This window comes from Sorex fumeus, unplaced genomic scaffold (assembly GCF_029834395.1).
Source record: "Sorex fumeus unplaced genomic scaffold, SorFum_2.1 ptg000008l, whole genome shotgun sequence".
NCBI lineage: Eukaryota > Metazoa > Chordata > Mammalia > Eulipotyphla > Soricidae > Sorex > Sorex fumeus.
The window spans coordinates 77,686,396-77,708,238 of record NW_026606065.1 but is presented as its reverse complement, the minus strand read 5'-3'; the positions used below and the strand labels follow the sequence as shown (position 1 = coordinate 77,708,238).

The window sequence follows — 21,843 nt, the reverse complement described above, 5'->3', positions numbered from 1 at the left end:
TTACGTTCTAGTTGTTCCTGATTACATACTTCCCTAGAACTGTAGAATTGTCCTTAATAGTGCGGGTATCTCTTTTATATCTTGGTGCGTCTATTTCTAAAAGCTTCTCTTTTTCAAAATTGCCTGCACAAAAGAAGACAGCTTATGGGGAAAGTACATTTGGGTCCATCACTTGATACTTGAGCAGCTTTGTAATCAGAGCACAGAGAAGTTAAAAAGAAAAAAATGTTACCAGCTCTAATCTGTGAAAGCTCTCCTGGTTTATGTAAAAATATAACAAAAAGCTGCAACATTTTTATTAGAGCCTAGGGAGCTAAGATAACACCAAAGAAAAGAAAAATGAAGCTGCAGCCTTCGGGTAGTGATTAGGCTAAGAGGCAGCTAGCCCCGCTGAAAGCCTGAGGGGAGGGCTGAGTTAAGGAGAGGACCCCTTGTTTTCAGTTTTGTTCAAATGGAAGGACTCCTTCTGTTGCCGTCACAGTCCTGCTAAGCTTCCTTTCTTGCTGAAGGTATGATCCCGGGACTCTTCCACCTCCTCTAAATCAACTCACTGAATTCTGTTGACATCATTCTGTGTTTCAGCTATTAATTGGTCTTCCAGAAACTCTTTCTAACAAAACCAGTTGATGTCCATCTGGAATACTCACTGGTGTCATGACTTGATTAAAGCCTCTATTTCCACTGGAATGGAAGCTCTCCACAGTCTCAGGGACCAGGACTGACTTCCCATCCCAGAAAACATTTGGTTATCCCAGAGACTGAAAGACTGAGGCAGGACCTCATGAATAACAGTGGTGGGAAAGGTGAGGGATGCGAGCATGGACTATTCAAAGAAGAAAGAACCTGATCGAAAACTTAAGGCAGTAATAAAAGAAATCACCCCTGATCCTTTCTATCATCATCCTGAATGCTCTCTTTATTGTTATTAATATTACTGCAAGGTTGACTTTGAAGTACATAGTTCTCTATTGCTGCTGAGCCAAGTTGCCCTAAAATAGAATGATTGAAACCATAATCAACATTTCTGTCTGGGGGTCAAACTTTGGGAATGGTTCAGTTGGCTGGTTTGGGCTCAGGGTCTCATGACATGTTGGGCGAGCCAGGGCTGCAGTCATTCAAAGCCTTGTTCCATGGGCTGAAGCATCAAGTTCTGACAGTCTTGCTCCCAGGGTGGCTTGTTATATTGCACTGGCTGTTGGCAGGACGCCTCTCAGTTCCTGGCCCTGTGGAGCCCTCCCGAGGGTGGCCTGAGGTCTTCCTGGCATGATAGCTGCTTTCCCCCAGAGAGTTTTACAAGTATATATCTAGATAAAGTGACTGAAATAACATTATAGATGCTTTCACGGGACACAGCAATTGAAAAATGAAAAGGCATCATTTTGACTTTGTTCTTATGTCATGGAGAATCATGTTTCTAAGAGAATATGCAGAGCATTTTCAGTCTTCAGAATTTTAGTGACCAACGCTTGATAAAATGTAGCTTGAGAGAAAGCTTTTGCAGATCTATTCTCAGTGAATAGACATCCTAAAAAAACTACATTGATATGAGATCTTGGAGCTCTTATAAACTTAGTTTTCTTGACCACCCAATAATATAAAAGTGTCAGTAGACCATTTGCATTTATAACAGATGCATATTTACGAAGAGTGAAAATGAGATCTAGGGCATAGCCTTCTTCACCTTCTCTATCAATCCTGGAGGTTCTTTCGTGGTTTTCTCCTTTGCATTCTGCTTTACCCAGTAGCCAAAGGCTTTGGCAGTTCTAGAGATATTTTAAACTACAAAACCAGTCACTGGGGGGTGTAGCTCAAATATTTGACTGCAAAAGTAGTTACTAATTTTAAAAACAGTGTTCCCTAAAGTGGGTGAGCCACCCCCACCACCAAACCGCCACCCCCACCAGAAATCAGAGATGTCACTGGGACCAATCCAGGCCGTGGTAGAAGAATTGGAGGAACTGTTTGTTCACTTACAAATGGAGTACAGGAGTTGCCGAGTGATTTTTGTTGTTGTTGTTCTGAAAAAGAGGACTATGTGCTAAATATGTTTGGGAACTAAAGCAACTTAGGCAGGATTTGGCTATTTCCACATATAAATTATACTTCCTTATTACAAGAAAAGGTTCTGCCTCTGTTGTTTTGCTGTGATTTGTTCTTCAGTCCATATATCAACAGTCCTTGCATTTCTTCCCTTTCTTTTGAACATTTGAAGTTGCTGTGATCATAGATATTTTTTCCTTTTTAAAAAATCTGTTTGTTAATCTTTAACAGTCCTGTATCCTTCAGTGCATTTTCTCATGTCCCTGCTCTGTAGATTCTCTCATTTCTTTCAGAATATCTTAATTGTCGCCTGGAAATGTAGTGCAGGGGTTAAGCTTCTTGTCTTGTACCGGGCTGATTCTGGTTCGATCCCTGGTAGCACATATGGTCCCACAGACACTGCCAGGAGTGATCGCTGAGCACTTCTGGGTGTGACCTCCAAACCAAAATTAACAAAAGGCAAAATGTCTTATTTCTAGATCATGATCATGATCACGACCATCCTGTTGTTCGTCGATTGCCTGGAGCAGGCCCCAGTAATGTCACCTTCGTCCTAGCCCTGATATTTTTTAAAAGTGCCATATTCAAGGCTCTTTCAGGCTTAGGAGAATGAGACCCATCATTGTTACTGGTATTTGGCGTATTGGGTACGCCACGGGGAGTTTGCCAGACTCTGCCGTGTGGGCAGGTTATGTTCGGTAGCCTGCCGGTTTGTCCAAAGTAAGAATGAGATAATATGATGTTGCACAGCCGCAGCACGCTTCCGGGAGCTGGGTTTTTATAGTCTTTGGATCTTGGCCGTTGATGGGATTACACAGCGCCAGGGGGCCAGTTGGTGGGTGTGACCCCTGCCTACAGGAAGATGGAAGATCTGGGTGGAGGATGCTCAGCCCCGATCCTAGCAGGCTTAGAGATCTCAGCCCCAGGACCCGCAGGCGTTTGTTCCTCTGCCGATACCTTCATGCGTGTGGAGAGTGGTCTCAGCATGGTGGTGGCTGGTTCTGGAGGTCTTTGGTTGCCAGAGCTCTGGTCAGGGTGGGGAGGGAGACTCAACCCGCCCCCCTCCAAGGGGCCCCAGCGAGGACAGCCAGGTGCCGAGGCAGGAGACTCTGTGCTGTTCTCTTCCGGGAGCTGGGTTTTATATCACCTCAACACATAAAGCTCTTCTCCTGTATTTACAACTTAGCATTATTTGAACCAGGGCAATTAGACAGTTGGGATGTTGAATGAGTGGTGGTTTTGTTTTTTGGGTTTTTTTTTAAAGAAAAGTCAAAATTTATATTGAAAAGTTAGAGTTTGCTGAAGAATATTGAGGCAAAGGTGTGCATGTTAACTGGCTTTAGCTGGGAGCTGCTTCTGCATTCACCTAGGATTGATTGATAGCCCCAGCACAAGCAAAATGTGAAATGCACATTATGCTCAAATTGTTCTTTAACATTTAAATTGTGTTGGAACACATTTGCATTTTTCCAAACAAGCCTTCTAACAGAACAGATTGTACTTGATAGGCCCTTTTAATTTAAAATAGAGTGATCTGTAGTTCTAGGAAATTTTCTCAAATTGTTTTGTGTTACTTTTCGCCCCTCTGCTCTGCTTGCAGCCTATGTTAGCACGGCTGTTTCTTTACAAATCGAGATAACATGATGGACAAAAGTATTATTAATATTTAGGCCTTAGATCTATAATCTTACTGCACCCTCCCAAATACTCGTCTCCTCTACCCCTTCTCACCTGCCCCTTCCCTCCTCCTGCTTTTCTTTCCCTGCTGGGTGCCTTCAGTTCGGTTGACAGAGTCTAAGGGTTTATTTTTATTGACCATTGTTTATCCCCTTAGTTTGTTTCTTTAGATACACATATGAATGAGACTGTCTACCGTTTGTCTTTATTTTTCTGACTTACATCATGTAGCATGATAGCATCCAGTTTCATCCAAGCTATAATAAAAAGCAAGATTTTTTTCTTATAGCTGGGTATATATATACACATATGCATGTGTGTTTATATGTGTGTGTATATGTGACATATATATGCAGATTGTTTTATTCTGTCATCTATTGTTGGGCATTTGGGTTGTTTGTAGGCTATTATAAATAGCACTGCAATAAAGGTGTGTGTATAACACACACATATGTATACATATATATGTATATACGTACATGTATATTCAAATTACTGTTTTTTGTATTCTTGGGACAGATACCAAGGAGGGGAATTACTATACCATATGGTAGTTCTATTTTCAATTTCCAAACTGCTGTTCTTTTCTTTCCTGTTTTTCCTTCGTTTGCATTTTGTTCTAGCTTTCAGATATATTTCATTTGATTCATTACTTCTGATTAATTCTAGTGATTTTTCTCTCATACCATCGTAAAAGCATTATTTCCATTTCTAAGAGCTCTTTTGGAATTTTTGTATTTATCCCTGACCCCATGTTGTCCTCTCTCTTATTATTATTTTTTTAATTTTCAAATTTTTTATTGACTCACAGTGAGATACACAGCTACAAGGTTGTTCATGATTGGGTTTCAGTCATATAATGTTCTAACATTAAATCCTCCTTTATTATTTTTTTAAATTTTATTTTCAAGGAGTTGTTCACAGTAATCGATTACATTCAATATTTCAGCACCAATTCCACCACCATTACACCTTCCCACCACCATTATTTCGAGTTTTACTACCACCACCCAACCCTGCTTAAAAGGCAGATGTGAAGTAATTTATGTATTGCTCGCTATGAATAATTGACTAAAAATGATCAAAAAGGTTTCCTTAGAGCAAAATGTGAAAATTGTTGTAGCTCATCTAGCCTGGCAAGCTCCCCATGACGTATTCGATATGCCAAACACAGTAACAACAAAGTCTCCAATGGAGACGTTACTGGGCCCGCTCAAGCAAATCGATGAACAACGGGAGGGCCTTTACCTTTATGTACATATATATGCACTTATATATATAATTTTTTTAATCAAGATTGGTTGTCTTCAGCCTTACACTCCATCAAATGTGGTATACTACTCTAGGTATATCAGTGGCATAATTGCAAGAAATGTCACTCCAGGAATACTAAAATTTTTTCATAGGTTGCTAGACTTGGAGTTAGATTTGTTCTTTTTTTTTAGTAATAAAAGTTAAAAACTAAAAATAAAACTTTTTTTTAACTGGATGGTGATTTTGGGATGCGGAGGCATTTCTGTTGTGTGCTGGTCCAAGATTCGTTTATGCGTCTGAATCATGGTTGTTAATGCACTTAAATAGTGTCCAGAGGCAGTCGACCAGGAAAGCTGAAGCACAGGGAGATGGGGGATGGGAGGGGCCCATTCCTAACTCTGGACGCCAGGAGATTTCAGTCACGAGTATGTGGGTATTTCAGTGGATTCAATCTCATGCGTGGGCGGGGGGCTCAGGGCGAGCCTGTGAGGGTCAGCCATGAGCAAGCATAGCAGCGATTGGGTTTAGGAGGTTTGCAGCTGCCGAGGTTCTTTTGAGGCAGGTGGAGGGACACACCTGCCCCCCTCTGAGGTACCCCAGTGATATCAGCCTGGCTCAGGGTGGGGAAACATCTGTAGTGTGCTGCTCTCTCCTAAGATTCATTTGTGCGTCTGGATCATGGCTGTTGATGTGCTCAATAAGCACCGTCTCCTTTTTTATTTTAAGATGAAATCTTTCAGGATCTTGGAAGTTTCTTATTTCCTTACATTGTCTGTCTCCTCCTACCTCCCTTTTTTAAAAAATCAATGTTGGTTATATTAGAGGAATGTTGGCCTTGCTTCATTACTCAGTTGTGTACGATTAGGATGGGATAAGGGTTTGACATAGACTGACATCTTGCCCTAACTTTGTGTCTTAAGAAGCATGTGGTATAGCAGTATTTGGTTCTTCCCTGCTATTACGGATCTTCTGAGCTTCCTGAAGCAGTGGCTTGCTTGAGTTTCATTGTGATGATTGCGGTCTTTCTTCAGTTTCAGGGCTCTTGAAATTGGCATACCTCCTTCTTACTCTGTCATTTTGTATTTAAAACTGTAAGGTAGAAACAGACAAATGAGTATCTTAAATTATCCTAATAGGTAGGATACTTGATTTTATTTTTTTCTAAGAGGAGGAGGGGTTTGGCTAAAGCACTTTGTGGTGCTTGAGGGTCATTCCTAGCAGTGCTTTGTGGATTTTGTGGTGCCAGGGATCAAACTGGGGTCAGTAGCATGCAAGGCAAGCACCTTAACCCTGTAACTATCTCTCCAGCATCAGAATTCTTGATTGGTGGGACTCTGTGCTCTAGGGTCACTCCTGATAGGGTTCAGGGGACCGTACGTGGTACTTGGGATCAAAGCCAGGTCAGCCTCCTGTAAAACAAGTACCCTACCCACTCTACTATATCTCCGGCACCAGGATGCTCAATTGTTTCTTAATCTTTTAATGTGGCCTAACTGGCTTCCAATTTCGTCTGTGTTTTTTATAATTAACTTTTATTCACAATATATATTTGAGGTATTCAGTTTAATGCCGTTTTTGTAGGTTTAGCTTAATATAATAGATGTAATTTATGTCTTGTCTCTGATACCATTTAAGGACCTTCGCAAAACATCTTTGTTCAACATTTAACTTTAAAGTCTGTAGCACTGTGGCACTGTCCTCCTGTTGTTCATCAAAGATTTGCTCAAGCGGGCACCAGTAATGTCTCCATTGTGAGACTTTTTGTTACTGTTTTTGGCATATCGAATACACCACGGGGAACTTGCCAGGCTCTGCCATGTGGGTGGGATACTCTCAGTAGCTTGCCAGGCTCTCTGAGAGAGGCAGAGAAATCGAACCCGGGTCAGCCACATGCAAGGCAAACACTCTACCCGCTGTGCTATCGCTCCAGCCAATTTGTGCAATGGAATGAACTCTTATTTTTTTACATTAGACTCAATTAGCTGAGTCATTTGTTGTTGTTATTGTTCTCCTCCATTTTTTTGTTTGTTTTGGTTTTGGTCCACACCCAACTGTGCTCAGGGATGACTCCTGGCAGTGCTTGGGGGGTCATGCATGTCAGGGATTGAACCCGTATTGGCCATGTACAAGGGCCTGTACTTTGTCTCCAGCCCACGATGAATTATTTTGTATTTTAACTTCAAACTAATAATAAAACTATTAAAGTTAAAGCATACAATTAAAGTTCTGTTCGTTTTTTCACTAGACACACAAGCCTAGTAATCTGGTAAATAGGCATATTTAATTTATTTAGTTGTTTATTCATTTTGGCCCAAACCTGGCTATGCGCAGGGCTTACTCCTGGCTCAGGGAGGTATCCCTGGCTCAGAACTCAGGAATCACTTTTGGCAGAGCGTGGCAGACATATGGGGTGCTTGGGACTGAATTGGGTTGGCTGTGTGCAAGTCATATACCCTACCCACTGTTTTATTGCTCCATCCCCAAATCATTATACTTAAAATATAAATTTTCTCATTGTCTGATAACTCAAAGTAATACTTTCTAGTTTTAGGATAGGTTTTAGTTTTAACTATATGAAATGAGTTGTGCATTTCTTAAGGGCCAAGAACAGCCTTCTTTCAGATCCGTTTGGGAAAGTGGGTGGCTTTAGATGGTTACTAATTATGTTCTAGTATGAACCTGGAACTCCTCATCTCCATGCCCAGTGAATGTTCCATTCCAGAATTAGATTAATCTTGAACAAAATATACAATAAAATTCCATTTTGAATTTACAGAATAAGGAAATTAGAACTGGATTATTTCATAAGGTCTGTTTTAGCTCTGAGTAGAGCAATTAAAGTAACCTCAGCCCTATTAAAGTCACAGAGCTTGAGTCCAAAGAGTTCATGTTATGAGAATACTTTCCTTTATCAAAACACTCACTATGTCCTTAACTCAAGATGTCCCTAACTGGAATTTATGGGTTCCAGTTTGTTAAATGGTTTACCTAAGTTTTTACTGCATTAGAAATTAAATAGCTGTACAATACTCTAGAATAGATCTTTACCTTCATAATAAAACTGTTTCTTCGAGTTTCATTTCATTTTAGCCTCACCAAAGAATCAACCACTGACCCTAAGTTGCTCTGTGGCATAGAATAATGGCCAGTGTACTTCCAACTGAATTTTCTCTCAATTAATGTTCTACATTGGTTCTTCAAAACTGAAGCTTTATGTGAAAGGATAAATAACAAAGTCAGATCTTTGAAAGTGTCATTTCCTTCAACATCTGCTGGAATTTCTTATTTCTCATCAACATTACAATGAAACATTAAATGAAATGACGTGGTTTGGGGACCCGTTGTAATGCTTATCTTTGCTCTCTTTACGTGAAAAATGACCTTACCATAATTAGCTACTTTTAAAAAGTAAAAGAAGGAGGTCAAAGCATCTACTTCCCATAGCTATGCATGCAAAAATAGTATTTGTTTTTGTTGTGAGATCTGTATGAGCTTCTTAAAATAGCAGCTTAAAATTATAATCAGGATGACTTTTTGCTTCTTCAGATGTTCTATGTAGAGTATCATTTAGCTCTCATCTGTGATGTCTGATGTCCTTTTTATTCATGACTCCTGATTTTCACAACCTATAATAATTAGCACAATTAGACATTTTTGAAGAAATTTGACTTTAAGGACTGTGCAATTTTTTTCAAAGGTGAAAAATTATGAGGGAAAGAATGTTAATCATTTGAATCCTATTGCTTAAAGCACTAAGTCATTTTTAGCATTTAGGCATCCTTTTGGAATGAGAGAACTTAGACGTTGGTTCAGACTTACATAACAGTGACTTTAAAGTAATGCTGACTGGGTATATAACTGTGAATAAATACATACCTGACATATGTGAGGCTGACTCTGGCACTTCTGGTTTCTACAGGTGGAGAAGAGAACAGTATAGAACAAAGTGCATTTGTAAGGCACATAGACAGTGTGTCCTTATGGGCATACAGATAGAAGGTTATAGGTGCGGGGAGTTATAGATTATATTCTGATTGGTAAAGGGCAAGTGTCCCAGTATTGAGGCCGTGAGTTCTAGCTCTGGACAGCTCCTCATTGTCCCTTGTGATCACTGGTAGTGTCGTGATTCCCAGCACTATAACCAAGGGAGCCAACCCCAGGCATCCCAACAGCAGTAGAAAAGGGGCGGGAAAGGGGGTAATGAAGACATTAAAGGTTTATAATTAAATTTATTTGCATTTTATTGGGATTTTTGAAATTCATTCAATATCTAAATCCTTATTTTTAACACTAATCTGGGACTTGAGGAACTTGGAGTATCAGTATATCTGAGTTAGTTCTTCTGCAGATCAGTCATCAGTAAGCTCCATAGCTTTAAGCACAAAAATAATTATAAATTAAAATTTAAACCAAATATGCATTTCATATGATTATAAAGAAATAGTTATAAAATAGGCATGTTTAGGTCTCTGAATATATTCAGTTCCATGGATTATAAAATCCAATTCCTTGGATGTTAATGGTTTATTTTCCTTTTACTTTAATATATTTTTAATCATATAAAATATGTACAGATGATCGCATTAATTGAAACTCAAAGTAGAATGGTAGGTCCTGTCATTGGGGGAAGGATTATAGGGGAATTGTTTTGTAGGTATAGTTTCAGATTTGCAAGGTCAGAATGTTCTGGGGATCTGTTTTCACAACATGTGAAATCCTTAAGGCAACCAAAATTTACTTTGAAAAATATTTACATTGGTCAGTTATGAGAGGTGAATGTGTTTCTATAAAGAACAAATAGAACGTATAAGAAAATCCATTAGCAGTTCTTTTTAACTTTTTGTTCTCAGTCTGCTACCTAGAGGCTGTCATAATTTTTTCTTTTTCTTTCTTTCTTTCTGGTGTGTGTGTGTGTGTGTGTGTGTGTGTGTGTGTGTGTGTGTGATTTTCCAAGTGTTGCTCAGGGAATCTGGAGATTATTCTCTAGGATTTTCAGCCAGCCTGGTGTGGAATGAGAGAACTTGAAGTTCAGGGACTGCTCAGGCCAGTGGTACTCAGGGAACCATTTGGTGCTGGTGATGGAACTGAAGTCTCACACGGGCAGATATGTCCCTTAACCCCTGTGTTATTTCCCTGGCCTTCCTCTCATTTTTAAAGAGTATAATGTATCTGCAGTAAATTTGTTCTTTTGGTACACAGTACAATTCTTTTTACCTGGTTAGGGGCTCTGTGGTCAGTAGTGAACTCGGAGGTGCTCAGTGGGGAGACCCCTGGAAGTGCTTGGAGGTGTGGTGTCGGGCGCTATATGTGGTTCTGGGGATTCAAGCCAGGGTTGGCAGGATGCAAGGCAAGCGCCTTAACCCCTGTACTGTTTTCTGACCCCGTTAGTGTACAGTTCTGCAAATGTTGAAAAACATCATGTGTGTTCATTAAGGTATTAATCAGTTCCATCACCCATAAATACCCTCTTGTACTTGAAGGCTCTGGCAACTTGCAAACTGTCCCTATTAGGCTTAGACTTTACCACAGTGTCCTATAAATGGAGTCAAAGTTTGAAGCCTTTTGAGTATGATTCCTTTAACATATTAAATTCACAATTTGAATGAAATTCATTCATATTGTTTTTGTATTCGTAGTTTGGATGTTGTTGTTTTAATTGCTGAGTATCATGAGTACTGTGTTTCATTTCACATAGGTACTTTATCCATTTTCCTGTCAAATGCCATTTCAATTTTGAGTGACTATGATAGAGCCATACAAAACAGATTTTATAAGAATGTACACCTTTATTTCCCTTGGCAGGAGTAACTTCAATTGGGATGATTCCGTTTTATGTAAAATATGTGTAACTTAATAAGTAAGTCCTATACTGTTTTTTGCTAAGTAATTGTGCTATTTTGTATTCCCACCCTTGGTATTGTGAGCATTCCAATTACTCTAGATTCTCTTCAGTGTATTTTTAAGTTGAATTAGAAAAATTTTTGTAGCCATTCAGGTAGATATTAGTGGTACCTCAAATGACTTGGGCTGCATTTCTGCTTATTGATCATTCATATAATTCCTTTGATGAAATAGCCTTTGACCAGTTTTTACTAAATTGGGTTGTTTACCTACTTTTGAGATTCAAGAGTTCTTTGTATATTTTAGATAGATGACCTCTGTCAGATTATGTGATGTTTAGGATTTTATTCCAGTTTGTAATTTTGTCTTTTTTTTTTTCTTTTTGGGTCACACCTGGTGATGCACAGGAACACTTAAGAGTTATTCCTGGCGGGTTGCTGAGGGGACCATATAGTATGCTGGGAATCGAACCTGGGTTGGCCATGTGCAAGGCAAATGCCCTACCCTCTGTGCTATCTCTCCAGCCCCTATCTTTTCATTCTTATAACTCGTTCAAAAACCAAATTCTTTAATTTTGATAGTGATCAGTGTGTGATAGTTAAGAAATTTTAATCTAAGTTCCTTAAGGTTTCTCTGATGCTCTTATAAAAGTTTTATCATTCTGCATTTTACATTTTTGTCTTTGGTAAATTTTAAGTTATATTTCAATATGCCAAACACAGTAACAAGAAGTCTCACAATGGAGACGTTACTGGGCCCGCTCGAGCAAATTGATGAACAATGGGAGGACAGTGTTTGTTTTGTTTCTTTAAACAAAATAGATTGTGCACTTTATTTATAGGGAAGGGAGTTTAGGGCCACTCCAAGAAGCACTTAGCGGATATTCCTGGTTTTGTGCCCAAGAGTGGCCCTTGGCAGTGGTTGGTGGGATCCTAGGGAAAATAAATCAAGTTGGATTTATTTTTGCTATATGTCTGTGAGCGCTGTTATAGAAACACTATTTTTTCTTCATTGAATATGTTTATTACTGTTACTGTGTTTGGCATATCGAATACTCTCGGTAGCTTGCCGGGCTCTCCAAGAGGGGCAGAGGAATCGAACTCGGGTCGACCATGTTGGCTGCGTGCAAGGCAGACGCCCTACCCGCTGTGCTATCACTCCAGCCCTGCTATCACTCCAGCCCTATCTTTGTCAAATCATTTTAGCACATATGTCCGTTGGTGACATCTGTCTTCTGTTTCATTGCTGTAGGTGGCTCTCTTTTTATCAATACCATACTATCTTAATGAGAATGAATACCTATGTATAAAGTCTTAAAATCAGGTATTTGGGGTCCTTCCACTTTTCAGGCTATAAATTGTTTATTTTTTATCAAGTGAGTTTTGGCAGCTTGTGTTTTTCTAAGAATCTTTCCATTTCATCTATGTTGTTAAATTTTGAGGAACAAATTGAATATGCCATATTTTTTATTTTCATTGTTTAAAATAAAATATGCCATAATTTTGCTTTTGATATTTATTTGACCCTTAAACTATTTAGATATGTTTGTTTATTTCTAAATATCTGGAGATTTTTGGAATAATTTGCCATTATTGATCACCAGTTTAATTACTTTGCATTCAGAGAACATACTTTATATGACTTGAATCCTTTTAAATTTATTGAGACTTTATTTATGACTCAAAATATGGTCTATTCCAGTAAAAAGAAAATCTTATGTGTACTTGAAAAGATTTCTTCACTTTTTTTTTCTTTTTGGGTCACACCTGGCGATGCACAGGGGTTCCTCATGGCTCTGCACTCAGGAGTTACTCCTGGTGGTGCTCAGGAAACCATATGGGATGCTGGGAATCGAATCCAGGTCGGCCTCGGCCTCGTGCAAGGCAAACGCCCTACCCGCTGTGCTATCTCTCCAGCCCCTGTTCACTGTTTTTAAATAGAAGGTTCTACTGAAACTAGTTAAAATTGTAGACAGTAATAATCAAGTGTTTTACATCCTTATTTTTGTTTACTGATTTTTTTCAATTATTGAGAGAGAATTGTCAACAAAAATTTCAATTGTGAACTATCCCTTTTCCCGCTACAGTTCTGTTCGGTTTGCTTCTGTGTATTTGACCCTCTGTTATTGGTGTACAAACAGTTGGAATTTTGCTGACAGCTTGAAAGCATGACTCTTATTCACTGTGAAATGACCTTTGCTCTGCAGTCTGCTTCAACCAATATATTTGATTTGGCATCCTTTTGGTTATTGTTAAAATGTATTATCTTCTGTTCTTTTATTTGTACCTTTATAGTTTAAATATTTTCCTTAATGCAGTGCATAATTTTGTTTTGCTTTTTTTTTTTAAGTCTCAGTCTGTCAAGCTCCACAGACCTTTTTGTTTTTTTGTTTTTTTTTTTGGAGGGGGAGGATTGTGTGCCACACAGAGCTGTTCTCAGGGGATCTTCTTAGCTCTGTGATTGGGGGACACAGTATAGAGTGTTGAGGATTAGAACAGGGATTGGTGGAATACAAGGCAAGTGCCCTAACTCCTGTACTATCTCTCTGGCCCTCCCTCCACCGACCTTTTAATTAATATCATTCATTGACCATTCACATTAATGTGATTATTGCGATAGTTTAATTCTGCTATCTTACTGTTTGTTTTTTCACATTCTGTTCATTCTACTTTCCATTTATTCTCCTTTACTGTAGCTGCTGTGTTTTCTTATGATTCCATTTCAGTACCTCATTTGTTGACTTATTAGCTATAATGCTATATTAGCTACTTCAGTTATTTCACTGTAGAAATACATAGAGCGTTAGCTTTTCTAAGTTTACTTTCAAATAATAACAACAACAACATACTTTGCTTTGGCCCTCTTTGCCTTTCTTCTACTTTTGTCTTCGATTTTACTTCAGTGTATATAATAACCAATCTCTGCCCAGCACCCCTCCCCCACACACACACTGTTATTATTTTGCTTTAAACAGTTCATTAGCTTTTAAAAATGATTTAAATAGATAAATAGGAGGACAGGAAACTGCATCCAACCACACTGTTACCATTTCTGAAGCTCTTCATTCCTTATGTAGATTTCAGTTTCTATGTGTGTCACTCTCTTTCTGACTGAAGCACTTAGAATTTTCTTCGTGTCTAGGTCTGCCACTACGGAATCCATCCAGCTTTCGTGGGTCTGTCAGAGTGATTACCTTTAGCTTTGACCGATATTTTCACTGGACACAGCACTGTTAGTTGGCTTGGTAATTTTCTTCCGTTCGGTATTTTTGCTTCATGTTGTTTCCAGCCAGAAGATGGCTTTCATCCTTCCTGCAGAAGTCTGCATCATCCCATGTGTTGCTCTGTGGATCAGCTAGGTCTTTCCTTGGCGTCCTTTTAGATTTTCCCCCTTCTCTCTGGTTTTAACCAGTTTGACTATTAAGAACACACTTTGTTATAATTTTTTTTTAATCACAGTTCTCTCACTTGAGAATTGTTTAGCTTCTAGGATCTATTCATTTAGTGTTTTAATAAAATGGAAAAACAGCTATTTTCTTTAAATATTCCCTCTTCTTTAGAGACTTACTACTAAAGAGATAGTTGGTTACTTGATATTGCTCTACAGTACAATGATTCTTTGTTCTTTTTGTATTGGGTTCTTCTTTTCATTTTTTTCTGTTTTATTTTGATAGTTTGCTAATTTGCATTAATATTTCTTCTGTTCTGTCAAGTCTGCCTCTAGTCTCATGAAAATATATTTTTTTCTCAAGCATTGTATTTTTCATTCCAATAAATTTAATTTGGGTGTGCTTGATGCTTTCCACATTTCTAATTAATATGCTAATGTTTTCCTCTGTCTTCTTAAACATATAAAATATGGTTATAATAATTATCTTAATGTACTTCTCTACAAATTATATCATTTTTGTCATATCTGGGTCATTCTGATTGATTGATTTTCTTTCTTATTATGAGTCACATTTCCCTGCTGGTTTGTATGCCTGGTGCTTTTCACTGGACTCCAGACACTGAAGTATTGGATGCTAACTATTTTATTTAACATCTTTGAGCTTTGTTTAGGGACATGGTTAACTTACCTGGAAACAATTTTCAAGGCTGCCTTTTAAACTACTTTCCATAAGACCAAAACATCCCTGAGTCAAAGGATAGATTTTTTCCCCCGACTACGTTGGTCTCATCCCTCTGTATATTTGATGTAGTATGTTTACAAGGTCTGTTTTCACTCAGACTGGTAGGAACACCACCTATTCCCCACTCTATGTGATTTCTTCAACCTGCTGCTGCCATTGGCTCTTCTCAGTCTGATAGAGGAACCGCCTCTACAGGTCCCACCTTACAACAGTGTTTTCAGAAGTCAGTGGATATCTTAGCATTCTTCTTCCTTTTCCCATGTTAGATGTTTTATTATTATGCTTAATAGATTAGGATCACTTTAGACACCTTTTTTGGCAGGCCAGAGTGTTAGTACAGCAGGTGGGACGTTTGTATTGCGGGAGGTCTTCCTGGGTTTGATCTCCACGGCCCTGTATGGTCCCCTGAGCCCACCAAGAGTGATCTCTAAATGCAGAGTCAAGAGGAAGGCCTGAACACACTAGGTATGTGCCCCCCCACCTCCACATAAACACTTTTTGGGGATGTGTACATTTGTGTCACACCTAGGCAGTGCTCTGGGGTACTTCTGTCTCACTGCTCAGAGGACCATATGTGATAATCGAACCAGGGTCAGCTACTGCCTTAGACTGTATACTATCTCCTGTTCCCTAAAACACTTCTATCACATGTTTATTTTACTTTTTATTTTTCAAGTGTATTGTAGTTAAGTTTAAGTGTTTAAAATGGTGATGATATTTATAATCTTGGTCTTCTCCTCGCCTCTGATACTAGTTTCTTTAGGTATGTAATTTGTATTTTTCTGTTTGGAACATTCAGGATTTTTATTCCAGTTTTTGTTTGTTTGTTTGTTTGTGGGGGTAGAGGTGGGTGGGGTCACACCCAGCAGTGCTCAGAGGCTACTCCTAACTGGGGGGTTGCTCCCAGTGGTGTTCAGGGGACTATCTGGTGCTGGGGGTCGACCCAGGCCTGTAGTATGAAGATCATGTACACCAGCCCTTTGATCCATTTCTCTAGCCTAGAATACTCTGGAGTTTGGTTGTACAGCGTGATGTACACCGATGTGGGTGCTTTCACATACTGTGGTGACTTGTCATTTCATTTCATCTGCACACTTGCCCTTCAGTTCTGGAAATACATAAATTATTTCCCATAATTTTTCTCTCAGTTTTGAGAACCCATTTTGACACTGACTTGGCTAGATTCATCCCTCAACCTTCTCTTTGTCTTTTATTCTGGGTTTTGTTTGTTGTTGTTGTTGTTGTTCTGTTTATCCAACTATGACTTCGGTCCTTTCTCTGGAAATCAAGGAAAGCTGAATATTGTTGAATGGAAAAGCTTATTCTTGTTTGTCTTTTTCAGCATCACTTTTTGTTTTTAATTAACGAAACACCATGAGGTACAGTTGTAGACTTACAAACTTTCGTGCTTGGGTTTCAGTTATACAATGATCAAGTGCCCATCCCTCCACCAGCGCCCATCCTCCGCCACCACGGGTCCCAGCATCCCTCCCACCCTCCCACCCTATCCCCCCGCAAAGCCTCTGTGGAGGTGCATTCCCTTTTGCTCTCTCTTTCCTTTAGGGTATTGTAGTCTGCAATAGAGGTATTGAGTGGCCTTCATGTTCGGTCTATAGTCTACTTTCAGCACGCATCTCACATCCCGTGCGAGTCCTCCAGACATCCTTTACTTGGTGTTCCCTTCTCTAGCTGAGCTGCCTTTTCCCCCAGCATGTGCTCCCCATTTCCCTGGAGCAGACCTCCTGGTACTTATCTTAATTATTCTTGGGTGTTCAACTCCCATTCTGTTACTTTATATTCCCCAGATGAGCGCAGTCTTTCTACGTGTGTACCTCTCTTTCTGGCTCATTTTACTTAGCATACTTTCCATGTAGAACCACTTGTATGTAAATTTCATGATGTGTTCTTTTCTAACAGCTGCATAGTATTCCACTGTGTAGATGTACCAAAGTTTCTTTAACCAGTTATCTGTTCTCGGGCACTCAGGTCTTTCCAAATTTTGGCTATTGTGAACATATGAACATAGAAGGGCAGCAATGAACATAGAAGTTCAGCATCACTTCTGACAATGTTTGGGGCAACCCAACAGTAACCCGTTATTTGTGGTCTATCTATAATTCTATTTCAACTGATAATCCTGTGGTTTCATTTGCTAAACTGGGTAACCAGTTCCCAGCATCCCTCTCAGTAGAGAAGAAGGAGGGAATTGGAAGTCCCTAGACTAAGAGGATACAGTCAAGTACAGTGTGATATTGCCCGGCCTTCTTGGCTGGACTCACATAGATTTGCAAGTAGTTTTGATGGGGGATGAGGCGGGATAAATTATCCTCATCAGTGATGACCTCCAGCTGTAACAATAGTCAGATGGTGTTCCAGAGAACGGTGAGTGTTACTGTTTAGAAGCACACAGGCCCTGCCTGCCCTGGCCCTCACTCAGGTCCTGACTTGCTCACTACCAGGATGGAGAGTTGGCTGAGTGGAATCCAGGTTAAAACAAGCCTTTCAGGCAAAACAAAACAGAAAACCCCTGTCTCAAGTGTAGAGGCTTTTTGCTGTGTGTCAGATTGTCCACTCTGGAGAGACCTCATCTCTGCGCAGAGCAGAGATAACCAGGATCACTCATGTCCATCAGCGCTCTCCTGAATCATGGGAACACCTCTGACTGCCAGCTAGTCTCTGTTGAGCTCTTAGACTCAGAGGTGTTTAGTCTTGCAAGAAGAAATGCTTAAAAGTAATTCTAGTTCTGTGTGCACCATTTTGTACCTACAGGTTTTTCCATGAAACTTTGCTTCAGTTTGTTTGCCATTGTTTTGAAACATCTTTTCAGTTTCAAAGAAATCTAAAATTAAAAATACAGTCTTAATGGAATTTAGTGTATTTATATGAAAGATGTGAAAATAGACTTTTTGTTTTATACAGTCATTTTGTTTGCATATACGTTGGCCTGGCAAATTCTCCTGATGAGTACACACTGATGTTCAAGGATAGATAATTCAGGTTTTTGTTTTGTTTGCGGTTTCATTTGAAGTAGAAATATAGTGGAGATAACCATAGTGACCCCCAGGGTCACCAGCCCAGTTCCCCAAAGACCAGGAGTTGGCGGGGGCTGGAACTCCTCAAAAGGGTAATAGGAATCTGGGGTGTAATTGGAGGGTGCTTTTGATTGCTTGCTTAAGGTAGATTTCTAGGTGGTGCAAACATTTTCTTTTCTTGTAAAGTGGGCCGTAGGGCCAAAGAAGTTCACAGACCTCTGCATTAAGCCAACCATGGTGTTTAAACTGGTTTCTATTTTATTTTTAAAATATAATTATTTTAATGATACTTTTTGGATTTGGGGGCCACACCCAGCCCTGAGTTTTATAGCCTAATATAATGGATGATCAGTTAAACTGAATGAAATGAAAACATAATTAATTTAGTCAGTGCTGGGAGCTTTTTAAACTTCAGCTAGGAGTCTTAAGTTCATTTCTTTATATGACTACAGAGCTGTGTTCTAAAATTTCCTTTTTACAGCTTAAGATGGCATTTCTTTTAGTAACTTATTTCTATGCAGCTGGCATTCAACTAAAATATGTAAATGACTTAATCACAGAGATAGGTCTTTTATGACAAATTCAACTTTCAAAATATGTACATTTATGAAAAAGTATTCATCCTGTCTAGCATTCATAGACGCGGGCTACAAGCCTGCTTCCCACATTATGATTTTTAAGTTTGCATTTTGTTTCCTTTTACTAAGAACAGTAACCGCCCTCAAAATTGGAGCAGGATGTAATCTATATTGAACATTTTGTTATAACTATTATAACATATAACGCATTTTGAATAGTTTTTTTATTCAAAAGCAAAGCCTTAGAATTTGAAGGCTATTATGAGCCTTACAGTTAAAAAATAATATTACTTTATAGTTAAGACTTGGTTTTAGATAAAAAATAGAATTTACTTTTCACCATCTTTCGTATTCAAAAGATTTGGTTCCTAATAATTTTGGATATTTGTTGTAACCTAAATGCTCCCTCTGTCAACTCTGGGTCAATTTAAAAGAATGTCTAAAAGTGTCTGGCACTTATTTCAAAAATTAAAGGAAAAAATTGAAGGAGAATTCTTATTTGAGGAACTACCAACCTCTGTGTGTGAATAGAATGTATTCATGTTTATGTTCTATGGTTAATTTTTATGTTGAAATTATTTGTGATGATACAGCTTGTTGAATTAGCGTGATCTCTGGCAGTTTGTCTGTTTTTATAAGATTACACCATTAGAGGGCAGTGTTGTAGCGGTTAAATTTGCCCTCTTAAATGTATTGAATTGTAGGCTTTATAATCTACAAGAAGAAAATTTAAGGCCTCAAGATTTTTATTGTGTTGTCGTAGTCCCAATAGATGCTTAATTGCAAATATTTTAAATAAGTAGGAGTAATTATGTGACGGCTTAGCTGTTTACAACTTTATAACTCAACCAACGACCGACCATTGGTTTAGAAAAGGAATTTGGTTAGTGTGAAAAAACAACAGGGTGAAATCCACACTTTACAACATTCCTTCAAGGTGAGATACTGTCTTTACAGTATTTTAATCCTTTTTATGTCAGAAGGCTCCTAGGACTGTGTCGTACAGGAATTGCCATCTAATTTAAAAAAACTTGCTTTAGGGATTTACTGAAAATTATGTCTGTTCAACCTGTAGGATTAACTGAAAAATGTAAAAACTGAGAAAGCCTGTTTTAGGGATATACTGAAAATATATGTATTCAACTTTCCTAACTATAAATAGAAAAAGGGGAGATGAAGATTTTTAAAAGCTAACAGCTCTGCTGGGGGCATTTGGGAGAAGATGCATTTGATTTCATGTGGTGGATTTCCCTTTGCCTCGGTTTCTGTAAGCCCAGTAAAGGATACATAAAGATTTTGTGTGTTTGTTTCGATAAATTCATGAAAAAGTAGTGGTGTTTTTTTTTTTAAAAAAAAAAAAGCAAATGTGATTTTTTTTTCCTCCTAAACTATTTTTTTAAGTACTTTTGCATTGCGGTCATTAGCCTTATAAATAAAACCGCCTGTAAAATCCTCCCCTTACGGCTGCCAGATCATTGAAACCGAGACTGGCGCTCCTGCGAGTCGTTAGTGGGACTGGGCATGCCCAGTAGCTCTCCCGACGGTTCTGGTTGCAAATAGGAAGCTTTCGCCCATCGGCCGCCGCGGGGACCAGCAGCTCCGGGGCCGGGGTCCGCTCCCCTGGAACGTAAGCACGTGTGCGTGTGCGGAGGGGTCCCCCGAGCCTTCCTTCGGGGCCCCTGGCGTTTTCGGTGGCAGCCGGGGGGTCCCACGGGCGCGGGCCGCGGCGGTGTCGGCGGCGCGCGCGCGGCCCGGCCCAGCCCACCTGGAGCGCGGCCCGAGGCTGGGGGCGGGGGTGGGGGTGGGGGTGGGGAAGGGGAAGGGAGCGGGCCGGGAAGCGGGGAGGAGGGCGGGGAAGGCAGGGGCGGGTCCCGCGGCGGGCCGGCCAATCGGGGCTGCCCTTTGCTGCATATATTTTGCCGGGGGAGCTGGCGAGCCGGTGGAGCGTTAGTGGAGCCGAGCCGGGCAGCCCGTGGAGGCCTCTCCGCACACCGCGGCGCCCTCTGCATCTTCCCCGCACGGCCCAACCTTAGGAGCCCCGGTTTCCGTAGATTAGGGCTGACTCGGTTTCTGGCTGTCCCCGGGCTGCAGAAAGCTACATCTGTTTTTGGTTTTTGTTTTTCTTAAATCTAACTCAGATAACGCCCGCCAATACTCCCTTTATTTTTTTCTCCCCCCCTCGCGACGGTGTTTGTGGTTTTTTTTTTTTTTTGGCTGTATTTGCATGAAATCCCAATGGTGTAGACCAGTGGCGATGGATCTAGGAGTTTACCAACTGAGGCATTTTTCAATTTCTTTCTTGTCATCTTTGCTGGGGACTGAAAACGCGTCTGTGAGACTTGACAATAGGTAAATGTCAACTGGGATAGTTTAAATTTACTTGGGAGAGACTTGTTAACGATGCAGGTAAAAGATAGCCAAGGCGAATTCCTTTGTCCATTGCAGAGACACTAGGGTGACATGGATGTTGCTTTTTGAAATGTTTAGAATAGCCTTCTTTTTTTTGTGCATATCTGTTCAGGGAACAGGCTTTCAGCCTCCTTATGTAATTTCGCTCCCTTAAAAATAGGAAAATGTCTAGATATTCGTTAATCGAAGAACTGGTATGTTCAGATGGGTAATATATTACAGAGCACTAAAGAATAGGGGGAAAATGATGCTTATTAACACAACAGAGTTGGGAAGATCCTTTTTTCTCTTGAATGGTTACATTCCATTTATCGATATTTTTCCCCCTCTTTTCCAGCTCCTCTGGTGCAAGTGTGGTAGCTATTGACAACAAAATCGAGCAAGCTATGGTATGTACTGATTCCGGCTCATTTGTATTAAATGTGGGCACCGTACAAAAAAGCAAGAGGCCTTGGGATGGTACCCGTGCCCACCCCCAGCTTAGATGATGGTTGCTATCCATGCATTTAGAAATGCCGGCAGTCTCCATTCTGCCAGCGTAAAGCCACATACCAGGACTGCTGGGCGAGCAAGGACCCCAGCCCCCAGCCCCAAGACTAACAGTTCTCTTTCGGGGACCCATTGCACAGATGATCAGGTCGGTTTTCGCTGGGAATTACTAGCCAAGCTGCTACCCTCGGGTCGTGGTCAGATGTTGCACTCCACTAGAATCCTAGGGTTTCCTGGGGAGCCGGGGAGGAGGGGAGGGCGGCGGGAGTGGGGTGGGGGGAGGGTGGGCCCCCAGCACCAGGCACAGGCAGAACCCCCAGAGATGTGGGCTGCTGCACAATGAAGAAGAATCGGAGAAAAGTTTTGTCGTCCCTACCTCTGCCTGGATTTC

At 40.1% G+C, this 21,843-nt stretch overlaps 1 protein-coding gene across 3 annotated transcripts in view; it reads left to right on the top strand.

Annotated features, from left to right (window-relative positions):
* The window catches only part of TSC22D1 (TSC22 domain family member 1), a 114,071-nt gene that overhangs the window by 88,939 nt on the left and 3,289 nt on the right, over positions 1 to 21,843 (top strand). Inside the window, exons 1-2 of one of the 3 annotated variants that reach the window (XM_056110021.1) lie at positions 20,086 to 20,181; positions 21,301 to 21,352. In XM_056110021.1, coding sequence (XP_055965996.1) covers positions 21,350 to 21,352 — 3 coding nt within the window. In that variant the 5' untranslated portion in view covers positions 20,086 to 20,181; positions 21,301 to 21,349. Of the gene's footprint in view, positions 1 to 20,085; positions 20,182 to 20,731; positions 20,904 to 21,300; positions 21,353 to 21,843 lie in introns of those variants that run through there. The other 2 variants (XM_056110020.1, XM_056110019.1) reach the window with 2 other exon arrangements.